This window comes from Triturus cristatus, chromosome 2_1 (genome assembly GCF_964204655.1).
Source record: "Triturus cristatus chromosome 2_1, aTriCri1.1, whole genome shotgun sequence".
NCBI lineage: Eukaryota > Metazoa > Chordata > Amphibia > Caudata > Salamandridae > Triturus > Triturus cristatus.
The window spans coordinates 985,886,384-985,911,302 of record NC_140581.1 but is presented as its reverse complement, the minus strand read 5'-3'; the positions used below and the strand labels follow the sequence as shown (position 1 = coordinate 985,911,302).

General features: G+C 44.5%; 1 protein-coding gene across 1 annotated transcript in view; it reads left to right on the top strand.

Moving 5' to 3' along the window:
- USP53 (ubiquitin specific peptidase 53) overlaps positions 1 to 24,919 on the top strand; it is a 260,171-nt gene that overhangs the window by 51,948 nt on the left and 183,304 nt on the right. The window contains exon 2 of the mRNA XM_085634305.1: positions 9,765 to 9,857. Within this exon, the coding sequence (XP_085490431.1) occupies positions 9,765 to 9,857 (93 nt within the window). The remainder of the gene's footprint in view (positions 1 to 9,764; positions 9,858 to 24,919) is intronic.

Below are 24,919 nucleotides of genomic sequence, written 5' to 3'. Positions count from 1 at the left end.
TACAAACCAGCTCCAATGGGAATCCTTTGTGGCGACAACAAACTGTACCGCATGCTGCAATACCTGCTTTTAACAGCTCGCTGAACAGCTCTACTCCTGTATAGAAATTGTCCACATAAAGGTTATAACCTTTGTGAAGGAGTGTCTGCACACGCTCCCATACAGTCTTTCCTGTGACTACTAGCATGGGAAGGCAACCTATAGGATTTAGAGTCCAGGCCTTCCCTGTATATACTCTCTAGCTGTGCACATAGCCAGTAGAGCTCTCACACAGCATGTACAACGTTATGCCATAGCGAGGTCTTTTGCTCACAAAGTACTGCCAGAATTGCAGCTGCCATTTGTACAGGACCAAGGACTCATTAGTGGGTATATTACTGGAAACCGGGCACACAAGTGTTCCATGACAGGCAAAATTTTGAACAACCGGTCATGGTCTGGATGGTCCCAGGGCAATGCAGCAGAATTGTAATTGAAATGCAGCAAATGCTGCAATACCAAAAAACGATCTCTGCTCATGTACGGTGCAAAGCCCAATTCAATGCAAAGCTCAATTCAAGGCTGAAGATATGTGCCAAGGCACATACCTTCAGCCTAGAATTGAGCTTCTATAGCGCTGTGGAGACAGGTGTGTGTTGAGAGCCTGAGTAACATCAGTGTTTGCTCCTGATGGTCCTTAAGACCAGTGGGGAAAAAGCGATTCCAAAAAGACCAGATCCACCTTTGAGTTTCGGAAAACTAGCCGCCATACTCTGGATGAAGTGGAGACTTGGGATGATCCTTGCGCCAGTGGTGGAGAAGAGCATATGAACGCGGCGGGCCACTTCTCTTCTTTTGGAGATGAAGGCAAGCCTAAAATGCATTGCCTCAAAATAGACTCCCTGACGTTCAGAATAGACCAAATGAAACCAGGACTAGATAAACAACCGAAACAGATTGAGATGGCCGAATTTAGAATGTCTGACCCAAAGGACAATATGTCACAGCAGGAGAAAGTGGTAAAAGAGGTGGTGGTGGAGCTTGAAACATGCACTTGGAGGCTCACTCCTGTGGAATCATTGGGTTTGCGGAATCAACCGGAGCGGGGCAGACAGAAGACTACATAAAACTAATTCTGTAGCACATCTTAGGCACAGATCAGCAGTCTTAACTGCTGGTGCACATCCAATCATTGCCACTCTTCTCAACTATCATGACCAATACCAAATCCGAAAACTGGCTTGAGGAAACAAAAAATCCTATGCCAGATTGTCTATAGCATTTTATTCTGACTTCACGCAGAGTGTGCAGGAAGCGCAACGAAAATTTGCCCCATATGAAAAAAAAATTGCTGGAGTGGAGAAAAATGTATGCCATGTTATACCCGGCACCGATGCGTGCCACACATCAAGGGAAAACACACTTTTTCTCGGATTAGAAAGGGGCGGCTTCCTTCTTTAATAAACTACTGAAAGAAAAATACAGCTCTCCTAGCTGTGTTCTCAAATGAAATCCGTAAGTGGCATGCTCTGGAATGGAGTTGGTCGCCCACCGCACTATGTTTGTACGCCAGACCATGTAGTTTTGCTGACTTAATGCGCTGGCAGATACTGATGGCGCTTGAAATATGCCAGCCCAGTGATCCTTTGAAGTGGGGAGATCTAGAGACATTGTTTCCGGTTATGCACTGCACCCACAGCCAATTTGCTCTAGATGGACATTCGATTTGTAAACTAAACACTTTGGCCCTCCCTTGGACATGCCTGGAGGGAGACGCATAAGATAGTTCTAACTAAGTTTTTTTATGTGCTATGTGGTTCAGATGGTATTCACGGGGACATCTCTGCTCGATTGGGGTCCATTGTGGGGGGTGGAGAGTGGAAGGAGGGGCATGTTATTGTAAAGGTTGCATGCATAATTACCATATTGTTTTACAGACTCCTGAGAGGCTACCGGCTTTCGATACATGGCTACTTGCTAAGTGCTATGACTGGGGCGGATTAAGCTTCTGCTGCATCCCTACGGTTGAATTTTGCTACATGGAATGTTCAGGGTCTGGGTAACCCACATAAATGTAGTCCGATACTAACATACTGCAATAGGTACAATATGGAGGTGGCCATTTTGCTAGAGATGCACTTAAAACCCGGCAACTTATTTTGCTACAACTTGGGGTAATTCAATTTCAAGATAGTTTGCATCCTATTCCACGTACTTCCAGGGGGTGGTGATCTTAATTAAAAACTCAGTACAGTTTGAACACCTTCAGACGATTTCTGATAGATGGCCACTGCCGTACAATGCAGGGATTGCTGGAGACAATGCAGGTCACCCTGATTAACTCTTATGCACCCAATATGGCCTGTCCTACATTCTTCCCCCAGTTTATGATAAAGTCTCAGCTGCTTGACACTCTTACTTTACAATGGGGAGGTGACCACAACCTAGTCCTAGATCCTGCATTAGACAGCATGAAAGGACTTGCTAGTCAACCAGCACAGAAAGAAACTCCCTACTTAACACAATTTTGCAGTCCATTTTGGTACATTTGTGGAGGGCATGACATCCACTGGAAAAGGTTTACATGTTCCACTCCTCTGTCCACGACTCCTCCTTCTCCAGTATAGATTTCTGGTTGGGCACTTGCGACACACTGGGCTGGACAAAAAAATAACACACCTTAGAACACTCTCAGACCACTCTCCTGTGTTGCTGACACTGGAAATAACAAGTATGTGGCAACCGGAGCATATATGGCATTTACACCAATCTAATCTGCTGAGTAAGGTGTTAAGGGAGGAGATTTGAGAGGCCACTGAGTCCTAATTTACTATAAATAAGGGGTCGGATAAGTCTATGAGGAAATTTTGGGAAACCTACAAGGCTGTGGTTAGAGGGGAATGCATAGCCAAAAGAAGCCTGGTCCTTAAGTCTCTACAAGGACAGCTGTTTAGGGTGGAAAGTGAAACTGCTTTTCTAGAGCAACAATATGATATATAACGACCTGCTACGTTTTGAACAACTACACACGAAGTGTTTCGTGAGCTAGCTGACCATGAGGCACACTTTCTTAGTAAATACACGGCAGAAATACATTTTGGGGAGGGGGAACAGCCCGGACATACGCCTGCTGCGTTTATTATACCAATTTGGGCAGCTAATAATGTGCTCAAAATACCCATTACTGATGGTGAAATTAGCACTCTTTGCAGAATACCTTGCCTGGATCTCTGACTCAAGAATGTCTGAGACTTCAGGGAATATACAGGCATACCGGGACATGTCCACCCTGGCGTGGCTGGACCTAGACTAGAGATCCTCCCTTTGTCAACCCAATACGGGGAGTTGATCAAGCTGCAGAGAAATGGAAGTGTGCCGGGGAGTGATGGTCTCCTGGTGGAATTATGTGACGCTTACGCAGATGAATTTATCCTGGTTCTATTAGAAGTGTATGAGGAGGCGTATCAGAAGGGCAGATTCCCACAGTCCACGTGTGAAGCGATAGTGATTACGATATTAAAGCCTGGTAAACCCTCAGAACTTTGTAGTTCCGATCTCTCCCCCACCACCCACCTATCCTTGATAAATGTAGCCTGCAAAATCCTCACAAAAATACTAGATAACAGACTTTTGCAGCTGATTCCAGATTTGATCTGGCTGGACCAAGCTGTGTTCATTCCAGGCAAGGCCAAAGCGGATAATTTGTGCGCACTGTGTGCTTTCACTCATCAGATGAACCCAAAAAGAGAAGTGGTGGTGAGTTTTTGGGATGCCGAGAAGGCATTTGATTTTGAGGAATGGTTTGTGTGTTGGAGCGTATGGGGGTGGGGCGGGCTTTCCTGCGATGGATTAAAATTCCATACACTGACCCACTGGCCAAAATTGATTACCATACTACAGGATAATCAACAGGGATGCCCGTTGTTCCTGCTCCTATTTGATATGGTACCGGAACCACTGGCATGCTTATTGCAAGAACATCTCCATGACGGGGGAATCATAGTGGGCAAGAGGGATTTGCTTCTGTACTTCTATGCAAATGGCCTATTGCTATTGATCAAAAACCCCACACAGAATTTAAACTCTTTGATTCAAGAGATTATTGGTATTAGTAGATGACCGGGAATACAAATAAATTGTACAAGGGCTATAATGGTTCCCTTGACAGAAGATACTCAGTAGCCAAACTTAGATTTTCCACTGCAGTAGCAGACCGATCCACTTAGATACCTGGGCATTATGTAGTATAGAGATATCCCCACTGTCATTGCAGAGAACTATGGAAAATGTATAAGCATGACCTTTTCCGATGTAAAACAATGGATCAAACTGCCATTGACTATGGAAGGCTGAATATCGCTAATAAAAATGCAAATCCTTCCAAAGCTGCTGTATTTTTTGTAGAAAATCCAGATATCACTTAACAGGGCCTTCTTTGTCAAACTACAGACACTCATGACTGAATTGGCATGGGCAGGATGTCAATTTACATGAGGGTAAAGCTGGGGGATTTTCTGTCTCCATCCCTTCCTGTGCTTTGTGGGGTCCCTCAGGGGTCGGCTTTAAGTCCGACCCTCTTTAACATCTATGTTACCCCACTGGCCAGGCTTATTAGATCTTTTGGGATGGAGGTTATCTCCTATGCTGACGACACACAGATTCTGCTGTCCTTTACCCAACCCACTATCCAGGCTGCCTCCAATTTTAAAAACTGTTTGAAGGCAGTCGCTCAATGGATGGTGGGTAATTCATTGAAATTCAATGGGGATAAGACAGAGTTTCTGGTGTTCGGGGGAAAGGAGGATTTCTGGTCAGCTGACTGGTGGCCGCCCTCTATGGGGGTGTGCCCTACACCGTCGACCCTGGCCAAAAATCTGGGCGTTTTGATCGATCCCCTTTTGAGGATGGATCAACAGGTAAGCAGGACCATCTCCACCTGCTGGGGACTGATAAACATTTTACGGAGGATCAGGCACTATCTGTCTTTCCAGGCCAGGAAACAAATTGTCCTGGCATTGATTGGGTCCAGACTTGATTATTGCAATGCTCTTTATTTGGGCATCAATAAGGGCTTGGTGACCCGTCTACAGATGGTGCAGAACGCTGCCGCTAGACTGGTCCTGGACCTGCCTAAACGGGCCAAGACTCATCAGGCAAGAAGGACCTTGCATTGGCTCCCTATTGAGTCCAGGATATCCTTTAAGTCCCTGACTTTGATTTATAGAGCCTTGGCAACCAATCGGTCTGGGGGTATGAAGGATTTGCTGGTCCCCTACATTCCCCCCAGAACTCTCCGGTCGTCAAATAAACTTCTGCTTTCAGTGCCCAGGATACGTAAGGCTAGGTGGGGAGGTAGAGCTTTTTCAACTCTTGCTCCCAGGCAGTGGAATTCCCTGCCTTTGGAGATAAGATCTCTTCCATCGGCTCTGGCTTTTAGGAAGGCCCTTAAGACCTGGCTTTTTGCCAAGGCCTACGCTTAGATACGATCTGCCTCTTTTTCGAACTGTTTTGTTTAGGCGCCTTGATGCCTTCGGGCTAAGTAGCGCGATTACAAGTTTCCATTCATTCATTCATTCAATCCAGAATTAGTTGGGCAAAGCTACAGCTACCATATAATAAGGGCGGCTTTGAGATTACAATTGGAAATCTACCAACCAGTGGCGCAGGCTCAATTTGTACACCATTGGATACATAATTGTAGGTAAGTCCCGCAATACGGTCTGGAGCGAGGAATGGATATTCATCCACAGGGAACATATCCCACTACCTATATACGCATATGTCTAACACTCCACGGTGGACCCCGTCCTACGTAAGAAAAATATGAGATATATAGGTAATTTGTTCCCTATTCAAACATTTCTTACATTTGCTGATTAGTTAGTGTATGTGTTGCAGAAACTGTTCCCCACATTCCCAGAAGAGCCATCTGAATGGGAACACTTCTGCCTCCTGAACAGCCTGTGAACCACCAAATTGATCACTAGATTATATCACTCCGTGCTTAACGAGATGAGAGAAGTGGACACGTGTGCCAGGCAGCACTGGGCCCAGGACCTGGGTGTCGGCATCACGGGCTCCACTGTTGTAGACAGACTAAAGAGGTCTTCCCTACTGGTAAATATAGAGTGATACATTATAAGTTATTGCACAGAGTATTCTGCACCCAGGTACAGATGGTTAAGTATGGCTTGTCCTAAATCTCGACCTGCAATGGATGCTCTATCCTTGATGTTGTTTTTTTTCCTACATGGCCTGCAGTTGCGCAAAGGTTGAAGTCTTCTGATCAAGATTAAGAACATCAGAAATAATGATGGACAATACATTAGTTATCATTCCTATGGTGGCCCTCCTAGGTTATGTAGCAGGCGCCCGTCACACTACAGAAAACAGGTGGCGATAGCTATGATACTTGGGCGACGTAGAATTGCAATGATGTGGGGTGGAAAGAGAAGTCCTTGGTTTAAAGACTAGCTTAGGCACATGGTTTTGTTTTTTTGCGAAGAAATGACAGAATTGTATGGTGTGAATATTGTCGCTTCTGTCTCGCCCATGGGACTTTTGGCCATCTTTACATGCCTATGTGACCAGTGTTGCAGACCTGGCGAACTGAATGATGAAAACGCAGGTATACAGCAAACTGTGAGGATTGTAGCTTGTGCTTGCATTATGATTGTACATCTGCATATGCTTCCTGTGACGGCATATAATCTGCTGTATGTAATGGTAAGTAAAAGTTTACCTTTACATATGATCTGGGAAATGTGGAGAACGACATTCATGGAACTACCTTGACTATGTTTTATATTGTTATGTATGTTCTACTGAATAAATATAATAACAAATAAGTACATGGTGCTTGAACACTGGTGGTAACAAAAAGAAAAGGAAAAAAAGAAAAGGTTGAATACATTTTTTTTGGGTGGTGAATTAGGTTTTCTGGGTCGGGCTCATGTCAACAGGACATAAGGGTTTCAGTCCTAACGATTCTTTTTATAAATCATTGTTACCTTGATTTTGCACATGGTTCACTTGATTCGAAGGAATATGACAACAGGAATTCAGGGATTATTATTTTTAATAAAAGCCTAGGACTGAAAATATAGTGTCCAGCCAATAAAGGAGTGACCGTGCAGCATGACTTGAAAGCAGCTTGAAGGCTGTAGCTGTTCATTGCTGTTTTGTGGCTATTGAAGCTGCCCGAGCAGCAGAACCCATTATTTGTTGCTATAAAGTGACACTGTGACATTTGTCATTGATAGAGTACTGAGCAATAAGTCTCTTTAGAGTATATCTCTTAAACAAAGGCTTTGAGAGTTATTAGGTTTCGCCTTCAGACCGCTTTTAGCTATCTGTGTACGACCTTTTGAGGACCATATTAAAAACTTACAGTGCGCTTAAAGCAGGCCCGTTGGTAGGCATTATTGTCACTCATTTGTTTCCTTCTTGCACTGCCTTGCCTTCCTTGTCTTGTGTTTGCCCCTCTCCTGCAGCATGGACTTTTTTACTATCCTTTCGATTGGCTGACTTGTATACTTTAACTGATCTCATTTAGGTAAATTATTTTTTATTCAAGCAATCCACGACACTGCTTGTGTTTTCCACACTTTTTCTCAAGTGCTGCTTTCTCCTTAGATCCCCCCCCACACTCCCATGTTGCACCCCCACTTTCTCTCTCGTGCTTTTTTCACCATTCAATAGCCTCTCCTCTCGCCATTGTTCTCAGTGTTGCTATCTTCTCCCCCATGCTTTTTAAATCCACATTCCCTTCATCATAAAGGGCGTCCATTGCTCCCTGCTGCCTACTTCTTGTTTCTTCTTCTCACCACCTCCAGTCTCTCTCCTTAGTTGCTGCCCCACCCTTCCCTAAAGTACTTTTTACATATTTTTTGAGGACCCAGCAGCTTACATTTGCTGCCAGGTCGCTTCGCATTCAGAAAAGCGCTTTTGCACAAATGAAAATGCATTTTTTTATTTTCCTTTCCAAGAGGAGTCTGCCATCTTGGATGCCTAAATAAATAAATAAAATGGTGTCCACTTTCATTAGGCGCGCCTGCATATGGTGCATGTGTAAACATACACCATCATGTAAGTAAGCAACCCCAGTGAATGACCCTGCAGCTTGAAGTCATAATACTTAGCTTCACCATGTCTTTTTTTTTTCTTCATTTTTTCCGGCAAAAAACATTGGCCAAGTCAATAGGTTACAAAGGCAAAACCAGATTGGTTTTAGTGTTGATGTGAGTGCATGTATGGGAGTTTCAACATCATAGATATACAAAATATCAGTTCCTTTGGCCACTGTGGCTGTTGCCCTCTCCCTTGTTGCCTAACCCTTTACTGATTTGATCAAGTGTGTTGTGGATCTGCCAATTTGTATAGTAAGCTGAAAGACATCCCCCTTTATCTCTGAAAGAGTAATCTCTAATAAAAACATATTTCTTAAGTACTCATACACATCTGCTTCAGCACCATTTGATCCCCCACATTTGGAAATGTATCATTTAATGAATTTTGGTTTTCTAAACGTCAACGCTGTCCGTGTGATAGCTCTTTTTCTTTGAAAAACCTAAAGCCATGTTATAAGACAACTAGCGGCGCTGTGCAACATGTCTTTAAAAAACATTGACAAAACTGTTAGATTTTATAGAGGCAAAACCTATTGGCTTTGCTAATGCTTTTTGTGTTTAGGGATTAAGTGCTTTCCCTGAAATCACAAGATGTTGAGCTGAGGCCAAGGCTAACAATGAGAAAAGAAGGGTCGGAGGAGGAGGGCGATCTGTGGACAGCAATGGAAGGTCAGCGGGGGCAAGCTGTGATGGGCAGGAGATGGTGGTGGGGACGGGCAGGGAGATTAAGTGATCTGCCCGTAATTTCATCATGTTGATTTTATGCCGAGGCTTGAATGATGCATTAAATTAAAAAAAAAAAATAGGATGTAATAAAATACCGTAATTTCAACATGTTGAGTTTACGCGCTTAAGTGGTCTACGGCGCGGCTCAAGTATATAACTGCTGACTATTTTAAACCGATAAAAGCCGCTAGCGTGACACAGAATGGGATTAAAAACGGTTGTATTAATAAGATGTAATGGTTCTCCGCCTTAAAGGGAAAGAGCAGTTCTGGCACTGTGCCCCATCAAGCACAAGCCCCTCCTGCTTGGGTCGATGAAGCACTGGTGAGGCATTGACATGAACATGTCCTTGTGCCTGCAAAGCTAAAAGGTGCCATTGTAGCACCGCTCGAAGCTCCATTTGCGCAAGGCATGCAATAGACAGCCCTTCAGTACAGCCATTAACATCACTTAGCAGACACACAGGAGAGGAACAGCAACAGGGGAGGAGGGCGAACAGGTGAAGATGCAGTGACGTCATGCTGGGAGGAGAGGGGGCGGCCTGCAGCTGTACTTGTATGGAATGTTCAATAAGAAATTTTAAAAGAGTACCCTCGGAGTGTGTAGCCAGTGAAAGGACACAGGCCAGTGACCGGAAGCTGTATTTAGGCCAAGCTCCACGGCGTAGACTGGCAAACAGAGCAGGAAGGGAGGACGTGCTGACTAATCAGAAGCATGTAAATTTGAGCGACATTGGAAAGAACGAATGGTAACATCAGGTTAGGATTGGGTGTGTTCTAAGCCCCTTTTAGGATTTTTTTTCCTCAAATACAAGAGATTTTGTGTGGATGGGTACATTTGCCTTATTGATTGTAAATAATAGGTTGTTGTTACACTGGAGGTGGAACTTTATTGTCTGCGGGCTGTAACTTCGATAATGCTTACTTGCAGGTCCTGTGGCAGCTGGAAATTTTTCGCCGAAGCATGCGAGGTCTGACCGGGCACGTCTGTCTTGGAGATGCCTGCATTTTTTGTGCTTTGAAGGTAAATCTTAAAATTTGGAATGCATTAATAATTTGAATGCTCTGTGTAAAGCTGTATGTTTGAATGCCTAAATAAATCTTGTCTTAAACAAGCTTGGTCCGCTGGCACCCTATTGCTAGGGAATGCTGGTGAAAGCTTTTTTGATTTAAGCTTCTTTGAGAATGACAAAGCCTGTTGGAACAAGCATTACTGCTTATTAACTATCGATAGTGTATATACGGAACCCCAAACTTTGCTGCTCATCTTCCAATTGCCCCACACTCCCCATCGCTCTTTCTTCTCTTCAGTAGAACCCTTATTTGCAGCCCTGCTCTTTTTGATTAGGCACTCTGTTTGTTTAGACACTTAAGATGTTATTAGAGTCTGTCCATGTAATGAAACAGGCCTCTTATGATAACTAGCATTTTATCTGTCTTTTATGCCATCTCATAAAGAAGACGTAGTAATTCCACTCTGTATTCCTTCTTTTATTCTAAAGAACTATTTTTCTTTTTTGGTGCGATCTGGTGCAAATATTGCATGGCAGTGTTTTCTGCTGGAAATCAGTATAGGTCTGTAGAGGAACAAAAATATATTTTTTCACTATAATAGCGGGTAGTTACTTAACCTCTTCAGTGCCCATGACGAGATAGTCTCGTCATGGAGCACGGTCGCGCTGTGCCCATGACGAGACTATCTCGTCATGAAACCCGCCCACTAATGTAACGCCCGGCACAGGAGGGGGAAAGGGCATGGCACAGAAGGGGTTAAAATGATTCCAAAAGACGTACAATTCACAAATAAATACACAATAATTTCAATTATACTTAAAATCTCAAGTGTCAACTCTCTTGCTATTATTATTATTATTATTATTATTATTAGCCATCAAACTTTCTAATCACTTCTGAGGATTTTGCTACTCTAGCTAAAACACTTAGTTCATCACAATTCAAACCCCAATCTATTGCATTTAATGGTTTACAAACACATAGGATATGTGTTGAAGACAGTTCAGATTTACGACAGTCTGCTTAAACCCTAAATATCTGAATGTTCTTTCCAGTCTCCTCCTAATTCTCTCAGAGGTAGGATTAAAAATATCAAATACATTATGCTTTGTCTTCTAGCAGACACAGTTGTGTTGCTGCCTCATCTAGCACCCACCTTACTTACTTTGCATGATGGTATAATATAGGTTGCATCTCTATTTCCAAAAATTGTCATAATCCAGCAATCTGGACTTTATTTGTAATTGATTTACTACTTTTTCTTTAAAATCTTATAAAGACATTATGCTACTTCGGGCTTCATTATCCTGTGCAATATATTTCAAATGTGTACCTTCCATGAAGGTAAAGAGTCATTTGCACCATTTAATAATTTGAGATGGATGACCTTATTCACTAAATCTCTCCTAAGCAACTTGAAATCCAATGGCAACCGAGCACAGCTAGTTGAGTTTAATTAGTGAAAGACCCATCTAACAAATTTCATACAGCGCCCTTTCTAGCCAAGTATTCAGTTTACAGAAAATGCTAATAGGTCATATAATAATTAGGACAAGTAGTTAATTGTTATGATCATTATTTGGGGAGGGCATTTTAACTAGGGAGAGTCATAGACACCAATAGCAAATATCAAAGTAGAATCTTAGTTTTAAGTTCAGACAGTTAATATCTTGAGGAAGCAGCGTCATTTAATCATACATCCCTTTAATTGGTTAGTGCATTATCCAAGGTTTCATTTTGTATCCTCCACCTGCCATCCGGTTTGTGTCTATAATCAAAAATAATAATTTTTATTTTCTTGCTGTTAACAATAAGCTTAGTGCTTGAATTGTATTCCTACAGATAAACCAAGGATCTTTGCAGCCTCACACTTGTGCGATCCAGCACCACAGTATGATCTGCATACTGGAAAATGTTGATTCGTTGGTGTCCCAGGTTGCATGGGAATACCTTTTCCTTTTTTGGGATGTGGCCTAATTCAGCAGTATAGAGGTTAAAATTCAGGAGTGTACCCCTATTTCAAAACATGTGTACTGAAATTCGGATGGAAACTCTGACCCCTGTCCAAGCTTAACTGTCAGTCACGGATTATAAGTGCTTGGATGACCTATTCATTCTGCGTAGTTGCAATGTTCTCCAAAGCAGTGCCCTGTTGTCTCGGTGACCTATGATGCTAGAAAACGCCTTTTTCCAGAGCGTGAATGGAGTGGTGAGCAAGCAGCAAAACAGCCAGAATGTAATCTATCATTCTATAGTTAGCAGGAAATCCAGTCTTATAAAATGGAAGAAGGTTCTCAGCTTTCACCGAAGCTTCAGAGCCTTCCATAAGAAGCCTTGCATCTTGTAATCCAGGTGGAGAAGTGCATTGCCTTGCTTGCACAGTGGGTGCAGCCTGGGTCCCTTACAGGAGTTTGTAATAAAAACTGTTTAAAATGCTACAAAATGTGCAGCTAAACGGAACACCTAATATTGCCCATCTGGTTTAAACAGTGAGCCCGGTATTCCTTTGGCACAATGAGGACCGTCTGTACTAGACAACTTATGGCCATTATAAGTCTCTCACTTCCAAAATATGATTTAGGAACACGGTCTATAGTACTGTATGATAATTACATTGTTTTTCCTAGGGAAGGGTCAATCCATAATGATGATACTATATATCCAATCCTGCTCCCGGGTGTGACATTATTTGCTAAGCGATTTATGAACACTCAATCAAAATCATTGATAAACTACCAGAATATTTTTTGCCCTTGTCGCTTCCTATAATTATCCATTGTTCAGCATGTGATCTTTTAGTTTCCTAAATCAACTGTTTGTACCTGTTTTTTACCATCCAAATTTTTGCTAATAACTCTTCTTAGGTTGGACCTCAAGCTAAGGGGTCGATTAGGATGGCGGGCGGACCTGAGTCCGCCTGCCATCCTCGTGGTGTTGGGACCGCCACCTGACATGCGGTGGTCACGCACCGCGAATTAGGATGCAACTGCCACCCTGGCGGTCACATTGCGGCGAGTGCTCCTTACAGCAGCACCCGCCACAATGTCAAATTGCCATGTTGTGCATTTCCATGCATAATGTGGCAGGAACTGCGTGGTTCCTTCCACCTTCTGCATGGAAACGGAGGGGGGTACCATGGGTACCCCCAAGTGCACCCCTCACCCCACCCACCGCCCCAGTGGCCCGCAATGGGCCCCCAAAGCAAATCCCCGCCAGCCTTTCCATGGCGGCATCGCACACATCCTAATATCGATGGCGGTGCTTGCTAGGCACCGCCACCATATTAGTGGCCCAAGTCCGCCCGGCTGGCAATCGGAACGATTGCTGACTGGCAGAAAAGCAGCAGACACACTTTGCGTCCGCCGCGAAACCCCCAGCCATTATAATATGGCGTGGGGTATTACTCGTTACGATGGCGTAACGGTCGCCATCGCCGGCTCGGCGGTGGCGATCATTACGCCATTGTAATGACCCCCTACATCTCCTAATGCAACATGCTTTTTAACATGCTCCTTCCTCGTGGACTCTGTAAACCAAGTGCACTTTGTAAAGAGATGTAACCACAAGAAATTAAATTTGGAGCTGGAACCAAATTGTGTTTATGATTCAAGATCATTTAGTGCCAGTACTGGACTCTCAGGCTTTCTCCTGTTGTTGAGCTGAGTTTTTCACATGGAAGAACCACAAACTCAGAATATTTCCAGTGCCAAAATCGGGCAGCTATTTTGATGAACCATTTTCTTTTCTGTCAGTAGATCATTCCGATGTTGCCTCCAATTTTCTTCAGAGGAGGGCCCTTACATTCAGCACAACGAAGACAAAGAACCAGTGGAAAATTAGCACTTTCTTCCCTTGTGGACCATCAATTGCAGATTAGTTCCAGATTATGCTATTGGCAGTAATGTGTAATCTAATGCAGCCTTACTACTATATAGAACAGGAGTATAATTATATGGGTAATCTTAAAATGTACACCCATTCAAGCCTGATATTTAGGGTGTTCGGGCTATCCAGAAGTTTGCCCCCTGCTGAATTTATTCTTTTTGTGGTGATAACACTTTGTAGCATGCCCACATACTAGCAGCAATTTATTTTATTTGACAGTTTTTTTTTTAATTTGTGTTTAATTAAAATGTAAGTAATCCAATGTTATGACGTTTCTTCCATTTTCCATTATGATTCAGTGCCTAATTCAGAGTATAGATTAAAGACACCAGAACAAACCATGCATTTGTTACTTTTATCCTGTGTGCATTCTTCACCATGGAGAGTAATGTGATCAGGTACGCAAGAATCCCACATAGTCCAGTATCGCTGTAGATCAATTTCAAATTCAAGTTTTATTTCTTTACATATTGCCGCAGCCGACGCGCGTTTCGCACATCAGGGCTTTCTCAAGGCTCGCTAATATAATATTATTAAAGTTGTATCTCCAATCAACACAGCACGTTGTTCTAATTCCAAAATATAATCACACGGACCAGAAGTTCTATAGTCTAATAGTCCTCATTTTAGCGTCTTTGGTGCCAAAGTTAAAATCTGTGCACTCCGCGTGTAAAAACCGTCCTCCTTTCCAAATCTATTCTACTAGTAGAACCATGATACGTTCCATCGGGAGTTCTCGTACGTTCAAAACAGCGTGTCCACACCACCACTATCCGTGTTGCTAATGTATGGTGTGCTCTGGTGTCTTTAATCTATATTGGTACCTGAATCACCTTGGTGCATTCGGGAGTTGATACTCTAGGTGGATGAGTGTTTGGCACCAAGGGAGCACCCAAGACTGAATATAAGGACTTTTCTTTCTGTTTTTGTATTACCAAGGAGACCCCTTGATGTGCAGATCGTCTAGAGCATATCCACCACAGTATATGAAAGTATACCTAATTCCGAGTATGGAGGATGGGTACTACTTCACAAATGTGACAGATATTTTGTCTGCCTTATTACTAGTGCATAGGGATATAATGCACACAAGTAAACCGATGTGAGTTAAGTTTGCCTTTTGGTATGCTCAGTGCCGTATTGGAATAGGTTAAAAATGTTTTCAACAGGAACTGTAGACGAGTAAAATGGAGCACTGTTAAATGTTTTTTCCCCATGAGTTGTTAATGAATGTTTACTTGCATCTGAGCAAGATCGAAAAATTGTCAAGTCAAGATTCACTATACACAACTTTAAATAATTAGGGCCGGGGTTTAGCCTTTTGTATGAATGGTACTCCATTACAAACATGACTGATATTTCATCCGCCTTATTACAAGTGCCCTCGTCACAAGGAATTAATTTCATAAGACAAAAAGTGATCATTATGAACTTAAAAACTTCAGGGCTACCTAAGGGGGCATAGTTTCACTTGCATGCATGGTGGGAAGTGGTATAGCCAAAAACTGTTTACTTTCAATTTGGTATTTGGGTGGATGCACCTAAGCTACAGAGATTCGTTTTTCTTAAAAATATTCCAGTTTGTTGTCAGGGTAAATATATAGATCCCTTTACAAAAACCGAATCGCATGAGAAAATAAGGAAAACTCCTCCTACTCTCACTGGGAAATAATGTTCTAGACAGCCACTTATCAGCTGAAGGAAGACAATCTGCTAAGTATTTTGTCACGGCTTTCTCTCCATCTAGAAGAGACAGCTCAGTCGTGGTTGACTAATTTGGATAGCTGGAGAATCCATTTGGTTAGGAAGGGAGTAACCACTGGGTAACATTTACAATCTGACTATAGGAAATGGGTTTATTGGTTGAAAGGAGGGTAAAACTCTACTTAAGCAGTAACTACAATTCCTTTCAAGGTGAAGTTACAAGCAAACTCCAAATTAAACAGTGCTTAATCCTTTTGGAACTTGGCAGCATGCTGCTGTCCCCAGCATCTTAGCTATATCTAGGGGCTCTACTCTTTCTTATGGAACTCTGTATTCCCCTTACTGACTCCTTGCTTATTAGTGTGTGGGCAACCTCCTAGCTACCATGTTTGTCTTAGGCTGCACATGACTTTGGGACACTGCTTCCAGTTTTGAATTTGGATGGGCTGGGTAAGGGAAAGACTTCGAGAATAAGGCACACAGAAAATGGACTATGCCTCAGACTCACAAACATGAGATTCTGCCAGGGGAAGGAAAGTGTGACTATGTTTCTCCGTTTCAATGCATTCAAACGTTCCTATCCCCCAAAAAATTGGTGATGGGGGGTAACCATTAACTAACCCCAGGTAGGAGAATGAGGAGGCATTTTCTAGCCAGCTATGGGAACTAAAGAGGAAGCAAGTCTTTAACGGTGAATGAGAGAGCAGTAAATTCTTTCACTGGGTTCTCGTTATGCTGTTGAATATAGAGTTAAGAGATGATCTTCCTTGGATAAATTGAGGACTAATTCTGTCTAGATTTATTGTGAAGACACAGGCAATTTGATGGCTGTAGCACGCAAAACAGTATTGTTAAAGAACCCTGTACTGTATACATTGTGTTTTAAGTTTCTCTAATCTAAGGCTGTGGTTCTGTTAAATACCCATGGTATGGAACTATTGTTAACCAGTAAAACTCTTTTGCTTTCTTTGAGACAAATATGTCTTTGAGTCTTAAAGGGAAGAGATAACCATGGGTTGAAGCCTCTTGAAAGTAGTTTTTTTGTTGCTTTTCTTTCAAAATGGGATGATTCACTTGTTTTAGGTAAATTAGATTTGTGCATCCTGAGAAATCCTCAAAGGTGGCATGTTGCACTTCTGCAGACATGGTGTGCTGCCAATCTCTACCTGCGTTAGTCGTTTTTTATGGCCTATTTTTATAAGGAACATATTTTTTAAAGTACCTGGGATCATTTCGAAGCCTGGTGGCTATTTGTAAGATACAGTGTCTGCACTACATGCTTGTGCAACTGAATATCCGATGAGCGAGAGAGAAAGGGCGAGAACTTAGGAGATAGGGGTGGCGAGCCAGAATGAGAGGGACAAAGACTGGCGGGTGTTAATAAGTATTTGTTTTGTGTACAGTTTCTCCTGTTTGTTTTTCACCTTTGGCAGTTGGTCCCCTGACCCTACGCTTGAAATGTTTAAATTGAACACAGGATTCTCTCTTGCTTTGCTCGGGTACGCAACTAACGAAAAAGTGCTTACCTCGAGTTGAAAAAAACATTTCATTTGAGCAAACACAGTTTATTTGACTTTGCAGTGCATTTTCATCATTCGGCGAATCTGAAATCCAGTAGGTTGGCATGGATTCTGCAGACATTGCTCACAAAATTAGCTTGGCTGTGCACGGCAGGTTTACTTGAATCCATTTTTAGCTCGGCAGTGTGCTCATCTCTCTCTCTATGTATTGAACTTGGTAATCTATTTCTGGATTTAAGAAGCACTGTTAGCTGTAAACTAACTTCTATTTGGTGTCTCTCAGGTGATATATCCCAGGCCTGTTTATGCTTTTGCGTTCTTTGGTTCAGCTTTTTGAAAGAATAATTGTTTAGGTACCCCCTCTTTTTAATCAATGCTACTGGACCATATTGGTAGCCAGATTTTCATTGGTAGCATTGATTTTGTTGTGGGCTATCAGCTTTCCCATCCGCCACGGTCTTTGACCAATTGATGCAGGAAAGCTCTAGCTGCCTCATCTCCTGCTGGTTGTGGGTGGCATGGTTCCGGCCCGCCATCTTGACTGTTGGCACTCTAGTGTTCTCACGCTGCCTTACATAAAAGGTTGATGCTAACACGGACGCGCCGCCAGTGCACCAAAAGTAAGCCTGTCTGCACACGAACATCGCCAGGAGCCAGGACTCCTGCTCTCTTCAATTCAGAGGTTAGTGATTCCACTAGAATCTACCACTCTGCAACAGCCTTACATCAGTTTAGAGATTTGCATCTAGCCTCTTTAGCTACTCGTTGCCCAAAGCGCTTTCTGCTCTGTTTGGAGGGCCCTATGGCTTTTCAAATGTGCAGTTTTTCCTGCATATCTGACACTATAAAAGCAAATACCCAAGAAGTAAACCATGCTATTCTTACTATGTCAGTCAAGACACAGTTAACATATTTTCTGAGACTATTGCATCTTCGGCACCATCCCAGGTTTCTTTAGGTTCATATAGCCTTCTTTGCAATATAAGATCTGTACCAAAACATGCAACAGAACTCTGGGATCTAATCTCTTCTCTATCTCCGGAGATCTGTATTTTAACAGAAACCTGTATGAGCCCTACTACCCTTCCGTCAGTTACTTTAGCTCTGCCAGAAAATTATTATATACTTGGACTGGAGAGAGAGGCTACAGTAGGGGGCGTTATTGCCATTATTTTTCAAGCCACTATTAGAGTATCTTTCATTGACACGCTAATAGCTGAATTTTTTTAAACTTTATTTTTCCATTTTTACAGTAACAAAAAAGGCACTACTCTGTAATTTAAATTCAACAAGTACAAGATAAGCAATAAATCTCACCCCCCCCCCCCGTCCTTGCAGACATACAATAGACATTAAGTGGAGGCAGAGGAGTATGTAATGCGGGGGGGGGGGGGGGGGGGGGGTCAAGCTCCACAGCAGAAAAAACCAAGGAAGGTGCCCTAAGTAGTGCTGCCACTCTGCACCCCACTCATTATTGTGTCTGTAGGTGTTGAGATAGAGTGATTTTTGTTAATTTTTTTATTTCAAAACCTTTATTGAACTTGAGGCATGATACAGTTTATGCATTCGATTGTACAGTTTGAGATCTTGATATAGTAAGTAATGACATTTCATCGGAACTTAGACAATACAATGACCATGGCATACATTTGACTTGTAGGCAGGAGTGTTACTGACTTGCGTGTACGGTGTGGTGTGGGCTAGTCGTATGTAGCAGGGCTAACTCTGTCTGGGGTGTCATTTATAGCCTGGCTCGCGGGGGCAGGTGGCTGTTCGGGAGGCACCTCAGAGCAAGCAGTCTGGTGGAGATAAGAGATCAAGGGGGCCCAAATGTTGTGTGGTCTGTTTGACGCGGGCATCAAATCTTAGGTGTGTCTGGCAGTATGCTGCATACGCTAGCCAGTGTTTGGGTTGCGGCGCTGGTCTGCGGCCCCAGTGTATCGCTGAACCGGCGCTTGACCAAAACCAATAACATTGCGGTCAGTCTGCGACTGACCTTGGCAAGTGAGTCGGTCTGGCGTAATGGGTTCAGAAGTGATGTCGCTGATAATTGTGCATACCTCCTGCCAGTATTCCGCTATTTTGGTGCATGTCCAGGCCAAATGCGTAAATGTCACTTCCGGTGTCGCGCAGCGCGCATATTTGGTGTTTACAGACGGACCCATTTTGTGTAGTGCAGTTGGGGTGCGGTAGAGCTGGTGCAGAAATTTAAAGTGAATGAGTCACAGCCGGTAGTTGGGAGAGAGTCGTTTTGTTTGGTTACAGCAGTATTGCCACTGTGTTGGTGAGGGGCCATCAGTTAAGTCGGCCGCCCATGCGCAACGGGCGCGCTCTGTATCAATAGGGTAAGCCGATTGATGTGAGCGCATATAGCCTCGTGACAAGTTTGCGTGGGGATGTAGCTGAGTGTATGTATCCCAGTGAGGCATTTGGCTGGGGAGTGTCTGGGAATGTGGTGTTGGCAGTTTTGCAATTCGCTCTGATATGATAGTACAGTAGGTTGTCAAGCGGTGTTGCACGCTCGGTAAGAGAGAGGAAGCTGCCGTTGGGGTAGAGATCAGCGTTAGTTTGCATGCCCAGGTTCGCGGCCCAGCGCACCATGCCAGCAGTTTGTAAAGGTAGGAAGGAAGGAAGGATTGTTCGCAAGTTTCATCGCTGGCCCGTGTAGGTCCTTGCCCCCCTGTGTGTTTACGGACCCCCTCCCATGCCCAGCGCACACACTCCACTGTGTTAATTTCGTACCGAGGGGCCTTGTATAGTAGGAACAAAGCAGTTTGTAATGGCCTTGGGGCGGCCAGGTCCGTCTCAACCGCCATGTGTGGCTGAAAGGGCATTGGGGGCAGCCAGAAGTGAAGGAAGCTGGCTTGAGCACAGTGTGCGTAGAGTTTGAAGTCTGGGGCCCCCATTCCACAACAGGAGGAGGGAAGTGTTAGGATGTCATAAGCAATGCAATTGGGTTGGCGGCCCGCCCAGACCAGGGTGATCACGTTGGAGAGTAGCCTTTTAAACAAGCATTGAAAATGCAATAGGTCACTCCTTTCATTAAGTTAAAGCCATTTGCTTTGCTATACAATACCATTAGCAAAGCAAATGGCATTAACTTAATCAAAGGCGAGACCTATTGCATTTTCAATGCTTGTTGTCCTCGCCCTCATGGTGAAAATGATCAACTCTGCAGCACTACCACCCTTCACTGCCTTTATTTTAACTTCAAAGAGACTTGGTATAGTTCTTTCACAGTATCATCATTGCAGAACTGATGCATTTTCAATATTATATACAATGAAGCCATAGTTGTAGCTTTTTTTATGCAACTAACAACCATTGACAAAGACAATAGACTTGGCTTGTAGGTATAATGTTACTTGTTGCATTATATATCTGGATACAATGACAGAAACAGCAACATACCAGTCGGGCGGCACACTGTGCTAAGCACAGATTTTTAGAGTACGTGCTGGTATTAAGCCCGTCCTTAGCTACATTGGGCACACCTCTTTGAGAGACCCCCCAGTTTTTTCAGCCCACTTAAAGCCCTGTTCCACGAGTAAGCTGGCTCCATATAAAATGTACTCTGAGAACTCCTAGCCTGGAGCTTGTTGCCTCTGTGTCAACACCAAACCACGGTTTCCTCCTCTGTGTATCTGGATGCTTGTGCTAACCCTTGTATTCTCATCTGGGAGGCCCATTAACAAACAGCGCACTGACCCCGTTGCAGCCCACCGGAAATGACAAGTGCCACTCAAGCCGCAGGCCCACGCGAGGCACTGATGTCAGAGAGTCTGGGGCTCAGCGCCTTCCCAGCCGATATCCGCCAGCGCTCATTTTGCAGCAGTAATTTCGCTCATCTGGTTCCCATTACGCTCCTTGTGCCATGATGAACTGCTAGTGACAATGCACATGACTTCCCAGAGAGCACCGCTTCCCTCGCGCCCAGGATACTGCGGGGATACAACTGGCATATTGAACAGCAGTCCCAAGGATTAATATGTGCCTGGATTAATCGCTCCTTCTGGGCTCTACACCCGATGCCTCTCACTTTTAGCTCTGCTATTTTCTTTTCTTCTCCAGCTGTGGAATGTTGAACGCTGCTCACATTGTCGGACAAATAGTTTCTATGCTCAATTTATTTTGTTGCCGAACAAAACCTGAAGTAACAACTGCCTTACTCTGCAGTACAAGCCCTCGACTGTTCTCCGCAGCCTTTTCCAATAACGACACGTAATACCAGGAGATGGATATAAAGTGAACCGCGTCAATTTAAAGAAAAATAAAGTAAAATATTATCCTAAACCTAGGCATTTTATTAAGTTTTCGATTACAGCGCTGCAGTGTCTCTGTGCTCGGTGCAGGCCTGCGGGTGGAAGGTTGCCTGCCTTGAAAAAAATATTAGTATTTAATTATGCTGGAATAGTGTGAGGAAGTCTCTGGAAAATCTAAACTAAAATATAAGTTAACAGCCAATTGAAATCTTATGATAATGGCAAAGCAAACCTATATGGTGCTGGAAGTCCCTTGGCAGGGTTAACATTCCTCCAGTCTGTCAAGCTTGGCCCATGAGCACTAACTGCAGTTTGAACCAACGAGGAACAAGGGCTCGCCATGATGTATACCTTTCTCTTTTTCTGCCATTCCACTTGGACAGCCTCGCCTGCTAAAAGGTTTCTTATCTTTATGGGGCCATGTGTTTGGCCCCCTAAAGATAAGAAAGCTTTCACGACACACGGAAGTCAGACGAGCCCGTCCAAATGGGACGGCTCAAAAAGTCAAAGGAAAACGTCACTACCAGCTCTTTTCCAATGGCTGGCCACCGTTTAGCATAAACGGTGACGCCAGCCAATGGAAAGGAGGGGCGGGGCTTAAATCCCTTTACAGAAAATACTTAAAAACGTAAAATCTTACAAGCGAGACTGTGCATGTGGGCAGCCCACGCAGGCGAGACCTAAAAATTGCGTGGTGAGGGGGATCGGAATATTTAAAAATAGATATAGAAATTTGGGCAGCACAATCATTTTGGGGATCACGATTCGGCCTGCCAGAGAGATTGGGAGATTTTTACATGCTAGTATCTTCGTTTCAAGCCAGTCTATAGCTTGGTCGAACTTCGCTCTCCAAAGTTCTTTTAAGTCTCTGCTCAGCCATATGCCAAGATACTTGGTTGGACCCGTAGCCCATATTCTCGTTTAGTCTGTGGGGAAGGTCAGAGTTGCGTCGGTGAGAGTGAAGAGGACGGAATTGCCCCAATTTATTTGCACCACAGAGTAGCAGCCGAAACGTATAACCTCTCTCGTCATTGGAGCTAGATTTTCTTGTGGCTCGCTGATATATAGTGCTACGTCATCCGCATACATGGAGGTCACCAGACTGCGGGTTGATAAGCTGATGCACCGTTGGGTATGGTGTTGACATAGTCATGCAGCGAGGGGCTCCATGGCAATGGCAAAAAGCATTGGGGATAGCGGGCAGCCCTTCCTGGTGCCCCTGGTGATGGTGATGGGGTCGTTAACCTGCCTGTTAATCTTAATGCGTGCAGAAGGCAATATATAGAGTAGATTCATCTTTTGGATAAAGCCCTGACTGAAGTCCAGTCAGTTAAAAAGAGAGCAGAGAAAGGGCCATTCTAGCGTATCAAATGCCTTGGTGGCGCCTAGCAGGGCTGCCACCGCAGGCAAGGCGGGGTTGATCTAATGCATTACAGAGAAGATCGTGCGCAGGTTGTGCAATGTGGCGCAACCTGGTATGAACCCTGACTGATCTGGGCGAGCAACCAGGGGCATGAGGGGGAGGGGGAGGAGCCATTTGGCCAGTAGTTTGGCATATATCTTGTTGTCTGTATTTATCAGGGATAAGGGGCGGTATGAGTCGCAGCTTTCAGGTGTTTTGACGGGTTTAAGGAGGAGGGTGATCAGAGCCTCGCGGAGCGTAGGGGGAAACCTGCCACGGGTGAATGATTTGTTATACATTTCGGCGAGGTGGGGAATGAGAAGGGGCACGTATTCTTTGTAGAATGCGGGTATCAGCCCGTCAAGAACCTGGCGCTTTATCATCTGGGAAATCTGCGATAACTTTGCCTATCTCTTCAGTAGTGAATGGCTCGTCTAAGTACTCACGGTGCTCGTCACCGAGCCACAGTAACTCGATCGACTCAAAGTATTGGTCTATGAAGTCGGGGTGCGTCGTAGCGCCTGCAGTGTACAGCTGAGAATAGAAGGTGGAGACTCTAGCGATGATCTCGCTGGGGGACGTGGTCCTTCCTGCAGTCTCATTGCAGAGCTCTGTGATGTATGAGGAGGCATGCGGTTTTCTCAATAGGTTTTAAAGGGTTTATCCGGGGCGGTCGCTTTACCCTTATCAGCGGGCTTGGACCTCTTTACCTGGGAATGCAACCTCCCTTTCGGCTTCTGCGTGGTATTCCAATAGTTTAGCTTTGATGTCTGCGAGTGTGGTAGGGTTAGGGTTGCAGGCCTGTCGCTGGTCAAGCAGTTTAATGTCTGCCTCGAGTCGTTCCAAGGTTCCTCTGTTGGATTTAAGCAACCCGCTTTGCCTAGCAATGCGTTCTCCCCGGGTCACAGCCTTAAAGGGCTCGTACCTGGGCGTGATCCGATAGGGTATGGGCCAGGTGGTCCGCAGACGTGGCCCAGGATGCAACATTGCGAGTGATCAGCTATCGGTCGATGCGAGACCAGGAGCCATGTGTGTTAGATACGCAAGTGCCCTCACGTGCATCTGGGTGGGTGTGTTGCCAAGCATCGAGCAACAAGTTGTCTTCTGTGATGGCGCGCAGGGTAGCAGTGACCTGCGGGTGTTGTATGGAACCACCCGAACGGTCTAAGATCCCCAGGGGAGCGATGTTGAAATCGCCACCCCATACCTGTGGGAGGGGGCCGATGAAGGATATTAGTCTCCATATATGAGTGTAACATTCTGAGTCGTCTGCGTTGGTGGAGATGAGGTGGGTTTCTTGAAGGAAACATACGTCCACATTTTGCCTGCTAAGGTATGTGTGTATGAGGCGCGCCTTTCGATGATCATTCATGCCTCTAATGTTCCAAGACAGGAAGGTGGTTTCAGCCATGCTTCAGGGTGGGGGTGGCAATGTCTGTAGTCATGTCGAGGAACCAAGTGTCAAGAAATGCAGTGAGCTGTCCAGTGAATGCAATCAATGCAATATTTACAGAGAAGGGAAAGTAACCATTTAACAAAACCCAGGAGTCAAGGTGTCCTGTGCAAACCCCCCATAGGGCAACCAGTGTCCCCCCCCCCCCCCACTCCAACCCCCCCAATTAGGTGAAGCTTAAAGCCACCCCCCGCCCAAGGTGCCTCAACTTGTAGAGTGTGGAACAAGCACAGGAATTATCCCTTCGGGGTATGAGGGTTTTTTTTTTTTTTTTTTAAGTTTTTATTGAAATTAGACAAATCAAATAATACAGATTTTGCGGCTGTCCGATACACAAATAACCAATCAGTGGCAGCATTGTGACATTTCCGGTCCTTAGATAAACAATACCACATCATGAATGCAACCGACAACAAGACCCCATCTACCAATCCATCATCAACACTTGCCCGAACCTGAACCAGGGGGGTCCCTGACCCGTGAGCCGTCTCCAGGGTACTAAAGACGTCCCCCTCCCCTGCCCTCATTTCTAACATGGGAAAACGCCACGCGGTGTACAGTACCTGACCCCAGGAGCTTAATATCCCCGCGTCGACACCCCAGCAGGACCCCTACATCTTCGTAATAGTGGGTTGGTACGACCTACCCCACTCCAGTGGGAGCTATTCCGGGATTCGGGGATGGCGGGGTCGAGCCAGGCAAGCCTGCAATGTATGTTTTATAAGGGCCCCAGATGTCCCTAGGACGCGCTATCGTTGGGAGGAGACTAGAGTAGATCTCGCTATTCGTGCTGCAGAAAGCCATGGCTGTAAGCCATGTCTTGGACGTGGGAGCTGTCTTCCTCCC